General features: G+C 35.3%; 1 protein-coding gene across 1 annotated transcript in view; it reads right to left on the bottom strand.

Annotated features, from left to right (window-relative positions):
- The window catches only part of LOC123657175 (prominin-like protein), a 66894-nt gene extending 55518 nt beyond the window's left edge, over nt 1–11376 (bottom strand). The window contains exon 1 of the mRNA XM_045592750.1: nt 11145–11376. Within this exon, the coding sequence (XP_045448706.1) occupies nt 11145–11295 (151 nt within the window). The 5' untranslated portion in view covers nt 11296–11376. The remainder of the gene's footprint in view (nt 1–11144) is intronic.
- Between the last annotated feature and the right edge of the window lie 848 nt (nt 11377–12224).

The raw sequence follows: 12224 nt of genomic DNA, 5'->3' as shown, positions 1-12224 counted from the left end.
TTACATCGTATGACAAGAAATATTAAATGAAAACTATTTTCATTCCATCTATACAAATAAATAAAATTGGAGTGTCTGTTTGTAATATTAAAATAACCGATTTTTACTAAGTACATATGGATTTATACACGGCACATATACCAAAATAACATTTTTTACAATTTTTGCCTATCTGTCTGTTTCTTCAGACTAATCTCTGAAACGGCTGGATCGGTTTTGACGGGACTTTCACTGGCAGATAGCTGACTTAGGCTACTTTTATTTTATAAATTTATTTATTTTATGACTCTGGGAACTGAACAAAAACTTTTTTGTTAAATTCCACGCAAACAAAGTCGCGGGTACATTTAGAAAATATAGAAACGATAAGACGAAAAGTCTGTTTTTAATACGATGTAGGTTTAAAATAACAATCAAAAACTCATAATTTTATGAACAGATTAAATATTTTTAACCATGGTGCTTTTTTGCAATAAATACAGCGATTAATCACAGAACAAGGAAAACATCAAAACAATTCATCCATCATGATAACTTAGTAATATTATTAATAATTTATTCTTGAACCCATGGAGCGATTTAAATAAACAAGGAAAATTATTGTGGGCGTAGTTTCACAATATACGTCGCACTGGAAAACGCTTTTCACAACGCACCTCCTGAAAATGTACCAGGCGAACATAAACAGCTGGCAGTTATCAGCGGACGGCGGCGGCGGTGCGGGGGCAGGCGCCGTGACGCGACGAAACGCATCTGTGTTTGAACACGGTTAGCTAACACATTGATAGCTTATCAGCGACACACGATTCGAGATCGACGCCACGTGGACTACAGTCTCTTCATGAGTTCCTGATATACTGTTTTCGTAATAAACGTATTGTTACCGTTATTTTATGGAATGTAACGTTTAGTATTTATTTAAGCTTCAACGTTACTTAAATACACTTTAAAATACACAATTAAGGCTCATAACAATTAAGACAAACTTGTCGACGTCATTGGCCATAATATTGAGCGTACGCTGCTAAGTGATCCACCGCTACGCTGTAACCGAGAATGTTTAATTAACTCGGCCGCTCATATTGTGCGCTATTCTCAGAATAGAACAACATCGCTCCCACTGCAATTATCTCTCTGATATTGCGTGCCATCTGAACTTATAACTGCTCATTGTATTCATATTTTTGTTACTGTACTCGCCATATTTGAAGCAAACTTTTTTAACACTATACAAATGAGCTATAACAGTTGATATTTAATTGTCTTCCAAAATCATGATGTACGATAGCAAGTAAGTAGGACATAAAGGGCACGAGTAAAAGATGATAAAAGTTCGGCCAACGACCTCCGTTTCTACTATAACTACATCTGTAGTTATGCGTGCCTCGTTTTATCGTGTCATCGCGTGTATCGAGGCGGTGGTTGACCGACAGAGGATGGTCGACAGACGTGTCATTCGTGACGTTCGATCGCGTTAAGATGCGTGTGTTGTGTTTAGTGTGTACAGACGGTTAGCGCCCGTTTAGCACCTCGACGAGACGATGCTCCGCCAGCTGCCCAAACAAACCATTAAAATGTTAAGGACGCTCCAGCTTTGATAGCGACTGCTATTCCCAATCACATTTCTAAACAAGCCCTGCTACTACTATCTTAAATAATAGTCTCCAAATTCTACGGAATGTTAAACACGGCCATTTATTTCTCGCACAATTTTTAACAATACGGTTATATAAAGATAACAATTACAATTATATACGTATCACTGGGGGCAACGAGAGTAAATATATAATAGAATAGGGCGATTTAGAACATAAACAAACAAGTTTAACGACTCTGAAACGCAACAAAGATAAATACAAAGTAAATAACGTTGGAGATTGACTGCATCTTTTTATAAAGACCATTTGCGCAATACAAACAGTTGGTAGTCGGTTCTGTATCGACTCCGCTCAGTGTAATAGAAGCCGCGGGGCGTGTTCAGTGGAGCGTGACTGCGTGAACAGTCGAGCAATCAGCTGACAGACAACGAGACAACTTCGAATAAAAATACGTTTAAATATTTTAATAAAACAAGTCGATTAAATCTAAGGAATTTGCCAAAAACAAAGTGTTTCGTACAGCTGTAATGTTTGACAAAATGTAAATATTTATTTGGTGTCCATTTCAGTTTGGATACACAACGCAATACAAACTCAAATTCATACAACACGTTAATTATTGAGTTGAATTATAACTTGATTGAATTATAAGCTAGTGCTTTTCAATCACAAGACGTGCTTTTATTCCTTTACATTTTATTTTGATACTCGTATCAATTGGGAAATGCATTCGTTTCCCTTTATCACGCCTAGTTCGATAACAAAATACGCAATAATTAAAATGATTCACCACAACCACAACGGATATCATTCGACGAAATAAACCCCAATGTAATTTCCATATTGAGCAGCGTTGAATACATGCATTCGTCCATTCGTCCATATAATACGAATAATATATACGCAGATTTCATAACCGCTGCAGATGAAAAGAACGCGGTCGACCGTGACATCGTTTCGCGCGAGAGAAATTTTTATACAAGTACTTTCATGGCACTTAAAGTATTCTATGTAGAATAGCAAATTGTCCACAAAATTTAATAGATTCGTCTTATTAATTAAAGCTACCAATAAAATTGAAGGTCATTATGTACACTTAGAGATAACGAGCTGATAGCTAACCTAACCATCACAAAAGATTCCGCCTAACTTAACTTTCTCTGAACCTTTAGTTTTCTATCTTTATATAATCTATATATACAAACTAGCTGACCCCACAAATGTTGTTTTGCCATATATGTTATTAACCCCCATACAACCCCCCCCCCCCCCCCTTATAGCTCAGTGGTATGAAAAATAGATGTTGGCCGATTCTCAGACCTACCCGATATGCACACAAAATTTCATAAAAATCGATCCAGCCGTTTCGAAGGAATATTGTAAGTTGTAACTAACATTGTGACACGAGAATTTTATATATATATAAGATTACGCGTCACGTTATATTTTGTCCGCGATGGACTCCTAAACTACTTAACCGATTTTAATTAAATTTGCACATCGTGTGCAGTTTGATCCAACTTGAAAGAAACGCTATATTTTATTTCGATATATGTAATTATTATATTCAAGAAACAAAAACTAAGGCGGTAGGAAGTTCGCCAGGTTATTAAAATGTAAATCTATCAACACAAATCTATACTAATATTATAAAGCTGAAAATTTTGTTTTTTTTTTAATATATAGAATAGAACTTGACTGCGATCTCACCTGATGGTAAGTGAAGATGCAGCCTAAGATAGTGCGCGCTTGCCTAGAAGATGCCTATTCACTCTGGATTTGAAGATATAATTATTTGGAAAAACGGAAGTCGGAAGGGCATTCCAAATTTGTTTTATTTAAACGCGCTAATCTCACCTACTGGTTCAAATTTAAAAAAAAAAAAAACTTCATTTTGCCCCGCCTTGAATAGCCTTTTTACAGAGGAAGCCTAATAGGCTACTTTTCCCTCAAATTAAAGCATGTGAAACTGCGGGGGACAGCTAGTGAAAAATATATTGAGCAGATAAAAGTAACTGATAAAAGTGTAACAAACCAACAATACATAGCAACAGAGCCGCTTCGACGTAATCAAGCCTTTCACCCAATTAATGATGTTCGCTCAGCCTCGCAGAGCGGCCCACATACCTAATGACCTATATAAGAACTAGACTCCTTTTGGGGTTAACAACTAGTTTCGTCCGCCAGTGGCTTCAACCTTGAAACAAGTTAAATAAAGATAAAATGAAGTTTTCTTTTCTTCCGCTAACAAAGCCTTACTGAAATAGAATATTAATCTTACACAAATAATTCCTTCGCTTATTTCGATATATTTTATGAGATTAATGTTTAAATTCCTCTTTCCATCCATTCCGGAGATAATGATAATAAGTAAACAAACGCTTCACGCTCATCGGCCCCCAGTAGGATTATCTCCTGTGTCGGGGTCCGGAAACACAAACAATACCCAAGCACAAATGCCCAGACCACGAAAAACAACTGTATGGCCAATACATTGATTGTCATGCGCGAGGATCGAGTCCGCGATCGCTAGCGCATACAACCAGCGATGTGACCGCTGCGCCAACGCGTCAAGCGTAGCAAGATAAGCGTTTGAACTGACAAAATTTATTTTTATATTGTAATGTAGGTAACCTTGCCCATTTAAATATGAAATAATAATAACATTGAATCCAATGCATATCACTGAAAGTTAAACCCGGAAGAGACACACCGACCTTGTGCGAACAAAACGCTAAACGAGCCGGAGGAAGTGGGCAGTGCCACTCATTTAGTTTCAACATTGAAAGTGAACGCAAATTCACTATTTTATTCAAATATTAAAGTACACAATGCGTCATACACTACATTGTCAAAATGTGTCAAAATATTATGAATAATTATCTTATCAGCTTTGTATGTTGAGGCAGCTATAATGTAAGCACCGCTGCGCTGTGCGATAACGCTGCAGCTTTCAGCAACAAAAGCTCCCAACAGAATATCGATAGCGACTGAATAAATTGGAAAGTGTCGTTGCCGATAAATATGTTATGTGCCTTCCTTAACTAAAGGATTGATTCCTAGACGAAGTATTCGCTAAATAGTGGGACGAGTAGGTACTCGTACTGTTACGGTACTTTAATTTAATGTTATTATGCAGAGTTAATCATACAATATTAAACCGCGCTCGATAAACAAGCTTTGCAACGCATAAAGATATTTTAAAATTGAATTGTCCGATTAGCACGTACAAGCATGCTCAGCTAACATTAGCATAGATTCGTGGACACTAATTAATCTTGAGCGATACGAGTACGTATAAAAAAATTGACCTTCATAACTGTAGGTATGGAGAAAGATTGTTGTGAACTAAGTGAATTTGAAGAATCTTGAATATTTAATCGGGAAAAAAGCGAGTAAACGAGGTCAACTGACGCTCAATATCCTATAACACAACATTAGGGTAACACCGACGTAATCAGGACACGTATGTAGCCGAAGCAGGCAGTTAGCGCGCAAGTTTGCTAGCTTTATATGAACGGCGAAATATGTCAAGTTGTAAGAAACCTGCGAGCTTAAACGAGTCGAGCAGAACGAGGCTGCGTGTGAGTCACGCGGTGACGCAAGCTGGCCGTATCGAGACTCGTTGCAACGGTTGTATTTGAAATATATCTATTATGTAGTGCCAAATCGCGAAACTGTTGACTCTAAAGAACTGTGTCATTATTTTCGACGTGCTAATTTAAAATGTATTATAAATAAACTTAACCTCTTTTTTTCTCGATTAAAGAATAAATAAATAAATAAATTTTGAGTTATTAGAACATTTATTATTTGTTGCAATCGCTTTCCTTAAGTATTTAATTTAACTTTATATATGTAATTTTATTTAATATTTAACTTTACCCAAATAAATAACAGGAAGAGTATACATTAGTGTTGTTAAAATATTTTATTCATGAGAACGAAGTAATCTTCCTAAGCGGCGAAGGATAAGGGTTTCACTAATGTTTTCTTACTAATGCAAGAATTCGTACGAGTACACAGTTACATAAGTTATAGACGTCTTAAAAATCGTCTACAATTGAGTGTCATGAAAATAAACGGACATGGAGTATAAAAATACATGCGAGCATCAATATTTTAATAAAACATAACAGGATTTGCCTACAACATTTACATTTTGGAAGAAGAAAGCCTTTTTGGAAGGCATGCTATGTAGCGTAACAAAGCGTTACTGAAACAGAATTTATAATTTAGTTTTATTAACTGAAATATATTTTTTAAACGTGTATCTGTTGACTACGCAACTCGGCACACGACTGAATAAACTAGAATAAAACTAAGAACAATTTGTGTCCACTGTCCACACTACAAACTAGAACACTGAAAATGTTTAATTCCGAAATTCAGTACAATTTCCTCGGGAAAATATGAAGATCAAAATATTACGTAAACGCAAACGAAATTGCTCGTACAGCCTGTTCTTAATACGCATAGTAATGAGTTCCCCCGTAACAACGCTGCGTCAAAGTCCAATTGTTCTTGTATGTAAATACTTTTCCGTATTAGTAAAAGCTACAAACAGTGCGAAAGCACTGGGGTAGCTAGCATTGTTCCCGCGATAAATGGAGCGAAGCTTTGTTGCTTTTTTAGTTTACGCCTTTGCGTTACTACTACATGAAAGGACTCATTTGTTTGTGTACGAAATGTTAATATGGGAGGCGCCGCGCTGCAGACTGTAGGTCCATTGCAATACGGGTGGAAATAGTGGGCAGCGACGTGTCTCCGACGAGGAGCAGTCGATAAGAAGTACGTAGGGCGCGACCACTGGAGCAGAAACTCGCTCTCTCATCGACGGGAGAATCTCATTCTTTTGTCTCCTCTACCGTTTATAAGGTCATCTTATATCATGAGCTTATCCGCTCGCCTACTTTAATAATACTTAGATAAGACATTCTTATTCAAAAATCTTATGTATATTCGGTATATCTCATTATTAGTGAGATATTTCTCACTAAAACAGATTATTGAATGATTCAAATTCATCACATTTACGAGAAGAATAATATATCGAGGGATGGTGTAATAATTCCTTACCTACACCTACACCGTCAATATATCATCTCCTTTGCCCTAAGGTTGCCTGGAAGAGACTGCTTTTAAGCAATAAGGCCGTCTTTTGCACATTTGTTTTTCTACAAATTATTGTTATTATTTTATTTGTTTGGTGTACAATAAAGTGTAAAATAATAATAATAATTAGTGAAGTCAGGAAGTAGTAGTCCCAGCTGTGTCAACCCTGTCCTGTAGCCAGCAGTAGGCAGTAGCGGTAGCATGCGCGCCGCGAGCCCGAGGTCGACGGCCGCGCCCGCAAAGCGCGCACGCCGGGACACTCGCTGTCGTAGGCGTGCATTTGAACTTGTGTTCGTAGATCACGTCGCGACAAACTACTATACTTATAAACTAACGGTGTTTGATGGCTTAATTAGTATGTTTAATCGATATTACAACTATTGTGTAAACTGTTCTTAATTAAATGATGACTGATTTTATAAAAAATAAAAAGTAAGATTGTATAAGTTTTTAAAGATAAATCGTACATTCATTGGATTAAAAATACATCGAGAGTATTGTATACCACGTATTTTCCAACCGTCAGTTAAATCGCGTCAATTATTGTATTTAACCACTTTTAGAAATAAAACTTTATAATTAATATCTACTACCTACCTACCTACATAATGGTTAATATTATTTTTAGAAGATAGTTATTGCAAAATTAGATTTAAGATAATTTATTTACTTTGTTTTTAATCCAAATAAACACATACATAGATACCAAAAAAGATTGTTATATATTTAACTATAACTTATAGTTAAATCTCTTACAGATAATTTAGAGTTTAACTACTTGACGACAGTAAAGTTTTATGCTTCATCAGTAGCAGAACCCTAAGGCATTCAATTAGATTTTTTTTAAACAATTAGGTGAGCAAACAAGCTTACAGCTCACTTGATGGTAAGCGATTACCGTAGGTTATAGACGGGCCAAACTTCCCAACCCTCTAGTCACCTTACTCACCAACAGGAACACAACACTGCTTAAAAGCAGTATTATTTAGCTGTGATCTTCTGTAAGGTCGAGGTACTTCTTCAATCGAGCCAAATCTGGAATTTTGAGCAGGATATTTCCTCCTGTGCTCTACATCATTTAATTATTATTCTCTGTTACATAACTGACTAAATGTTCTCACATAATTTAAAATCATCAAAGAAGAAGACTACATGTTCTCACTTCAAATTATCAAAAAAGAATTTGAAGAAACATTTGAAGAAAGGAAAATGGAAAAGTACTCCGAATTAGTAACATAAACCAATTTGAGCAACAGTTCCCTCCTAACTGATGTACCTTGTATTGTGATTTTAATGAAACATATTTTTGGTTTATTATTATTCTTTTATAAGTTAATATTTTGGTATAGTAATATAATAGCATTTTTTTACAAATATATTACGAAACTAGCTGTGCCCGCGACTTCGTCCGCGTGGAATAGTGACTACATGTTCAACGTGATTCTTTAAATTGGCAAACTTTTTTATTCATGAACCGATTGACATGAAACAAGCACTAAATGTTAAGCTAAGCGGGTAAGCCGTTTCTGAGATTAGCGTGCACCATCGCACAGAAAAAACAGACAAAAATTTTGATAATCATTGTTTTAGGTGCTATTTGCGTTGATAAAGACCACAATAACATTTTGTCTCATATATCTTAAATGTACAGACAGCGACCCGTTACGTTTTAATTATATGTATTGATATGTGTCACACACATAATAATAACACATTGTTCAGATAAGATCAAAGAGTAATAAAGCTTATTTCTCACTTATCTTAATATAACAATAACAAATAGGTATGAAATAATTGTGTTATATTAAACGAATAAAACAGATTTCAATTACATCGACAAGTAATAACAACGTAAGTAGACTAAAAATTTACAAATAAATACGCGTAATCAAACATTACTCAAAAAATAGTTATCAGATCTCAATTAAATTTAAATAGGATTATAAAACAAACATCAGCTTTCGATTAAAACATAAATCATCAAAATCGGTACACCCAGTGAAAGGTAATACGGTATAATACAACGCAAGTCAACGAAAAAATAGTCAAGTAAATAGGTATTATTAGATATAACTCGAAAAGTACTTGGCATATCTCAATTAAAATTTAAATATGACCAGAAGACACGCACCACCTTTTGATTTAAAACAAAATCATCGAAATTGGTTTACCCAGTCAAAAGTTCTGAGGAAACATACGTAAAAAAAATACAATCGAATTGAGAACCTCCGCCTATTTTGGAAGTCGGTTAGTGAAGTAAAGACACAAATAAGCATTGCCTCACTGTTTATAACAGTAAGGGTTTGTTTCACTAGGTGTGGATGACACTATCTGACAGATTACTATATCCAACAGATAAAAGTTTTTTATGTGTTATCCTTTTATACCAATAAATTTGACTGGATTTATGAGATATTTCTAATCGTAAATATGAATCTAAAACTTGTAGTTTATTAATTGAGGTGAAATAATAAATAAATAAATAAATAATATATTTCTTTCACTCTAACAAAATAGAAAAAATAAACTAACATTAAACAGGTGTGCTGTGTGGCTACGGCACTAAAGAATTTAGCCACCCTCTCTCTTCCCGTGGGTGTCGTAAGAGGCGACTAAGGGATAACAAGGTTTCACAACCACCTTGGAACTTAAGAAGCCGACCGATGGCGGGATAACCATCCAACTGCTGGCTTTGAAATACACAGGCCGAAGACGGGCAACAGCGTCTTCGGTGCGACAAAGCCAGTACTGCGGTCACCAACCCGCCTGCCCAGCGTGGTGACTATGGGCAAAACACATGAGTTCACGTTATTTTTGGCGTAAACTTGTGGAGGCCTATGTCCAGCAGTGGACTGTATAGGCTGTAATGAAAAACAGGTGTTAATACCCCATTCTATTTCCAGCTGTTAATCTATTCGAAACTTATTTGCAGGATAAACTTTAACCACAATAGGTGAAACAGGCTATACATATGTATGTACACCAGATAGCAATTGTTACTCATAGTAGGGAATATATCCACTAACCAGCATTGGAGCAGCGTGGTGGATTGAACTCTGATCCTTCTCCTACATGGGGAAAGAGGCCTATGCCCAGCTGTGGGATAGGCTGAAGCGATGACATGGTTACAAATTATTTTTTGTAGTTGTTTGAAATTCTTTTGGAATAAATAATTTTTTCATTAAAAGTAAGAGTTGGTAAACCTATTCGTCTACTTAAACTTTTCATTTTATAATTTCTACAGTATTACAAATTAAAAATAAATTATTATTCAAATGAAGTTTTAAGCACTTGAATTATCTTCATTGGTTCTTCTTATCATTTTTTGAATATTAAATTCTTTACTTTATCAAAGTAATTCCTTTTTGAAAATAATTTCCTCTTAGACATGAAGTGCAACATATTTGCAAATTTAGCTACATATTATCAATTATGAAAGAATATAACAAACAAATATTATTTTGGAAGTAAATTGTAACAAATGTTATTATGGGAGTGATTTAAATGAATAGCGGTATATTTTGATGTATTTTTAATTGCTTCAGGACATTTGTTTCACCATGAAAATTGTTTAAATCTAAATTGTATATAATATGGGGTAATACGGGAGCACCTCATCTAACCATGGTAGCTGTAAAGTATCTGAAACGTCGGGCACCTAAAAAACTTAATAATCCACGATAAAATATGAAAATATTTGTTTTACGTAATTATATCGTGTAAACATTAGAAAACAATATAATAATATTATAAAGGTGAAAAACTTGTTTTTTAAACATGCTAACTTCAGGTGCTACCTGTTTGAATTGAAATATTGTTTTTCTGTTGGATGTGTCATTTATTGAGAGAAAGACTATAAGCTATTTCTTTCTCAAAATAACGTATAATATAAACAAATAATGGTCCCATGGTTTATATATATATGCCTAGCTAGTCTAAATTATATATGGCAAGGCGTATTTCTAAATAGGCTGATATTTTGATCACGAGGCTCATCAGCAGCACTGCCGTGGGAGTGTTGCATTGTTTCCAGCAACAACATTCATCAAATTGTATGGCCATTGTGTGATTGTTCTGTACGAGCCCGACGCCTCTTTTTAACCTTATTACACATTGAAGTGAAATATATGCCTTTGTTACACTTTGCTAGGTGATTGCGTGACAAATTGAATTATTTACATGCAATGATCACTAGTTTCAATACTCAGTTACTGAACCTTACTGATATTTCACATTTTATATTGATATTGCAGTTATTGCTCTTGCCCACTAGTTTACCTTGCAGCTTACTTTCTAGCAATACTAGACAGAGGTTTACCTAATCCAGTACTTCGTAAGAGAATATGTTTATTTATACTCAATTTCATTATTTATTAATTATAAAATTTTGTATAAATCTCGCTGTTCGTAAGTTTAAAAGGCAGGACTCACCTTCAGGGTAGGCTTGCTTGTTAGCTATGAAATCGATGATCATGTGCGTCGAGTTGTATAGATGTCCCATAGCTCGCATGTCGAACTCGAAGTCCGCGATGTACGTCACGTTGATCACGGGCTTCGAGTAGTTCACCACCGACGTCTGCATGTCCCGCAGCGTGCCCTCCAGTAGATCATCAGTGATGTTGTCCAGCCAACTCTGGCCCTTCGCGCCGCCGCCCACCAGCACACAAAACACTAGCACCTTCCACATCATTTCGCTTCACGATCCGAACACCTAACACATTACTATCATTGCATTATGTTTGTTTTAATGCACGACCTATTTTATCTTTCTCTTTTAGGGTATACTAACTGTTTGCAAAACAAACACACAAAGATACCCACTCAGAAACATAAATAACAACAAAGGTCGTATCGACTAAAAATAGACGGGACGTATTGTAAAACGTTAAAAAGTTTGTTCTACACTTTATTTTAACTCATTCTATTCACGTTTTCTGTTAGAATTTACATGTTTTTTTAGTCTTTATCATTTCAAAAAAGCGCAACACCACCGAACGAGTTGGCTCGGTCGATGCCTAACCGTGAATGGCAATTGGCAAGTGAATGAAGAATGTGTTAGGTGTGTGAGACTGGAAATAGTAATCGGAATAACTTCATTCGTCGTTCATTGAAACGTCAAACACAGCAAGATCGTATCGTGTTTGTTATACTAGCGCCATCTCTATTCCATTTATTTAGTCTGTTTTGTATTACCAGTGAAAAAAGTATAAAAAAACATTAGGAACGACTGAAAATTAAATAAACACGGTTTTAAAGTTCTTCTAATTATAAGATATTTAATTTAGTAAAAATAAAGTCTTATACAATTGGCTATTGAGAATTTGAAATATTTATTTAGACATATCTTTCATTATATACTGTTTAATTACATTAAGTACGAGTACTTATCATAAATAATAATTAATAAAACAATAATAAACGCTTCACATTCAATGACCCTGGTTAGGTTTTCTCCTATGTCGGAGGTCCAAAAAAACCCACGCTACACGGCCACAAACATCCAGACCAAGA

Source organism: Melitaea cinxia, chromosome 10 (assembly GCF_905220565.1).
Source record: "Melitaea cinxia chromosome 10, ilMelCinx1.1, whole genome shotgun sequence".
Lineage (NCBI taxonomy): Eukaryota > Metazoa > Arthropoda > Insecta > Lepidoptera > Nymphalidae > Melitaea > Melitaea cinxia.
Note: the sequence above shows the minus strand (reverse complement) of the source record. Positions and strands in the feature narration are given on the sequence as shown.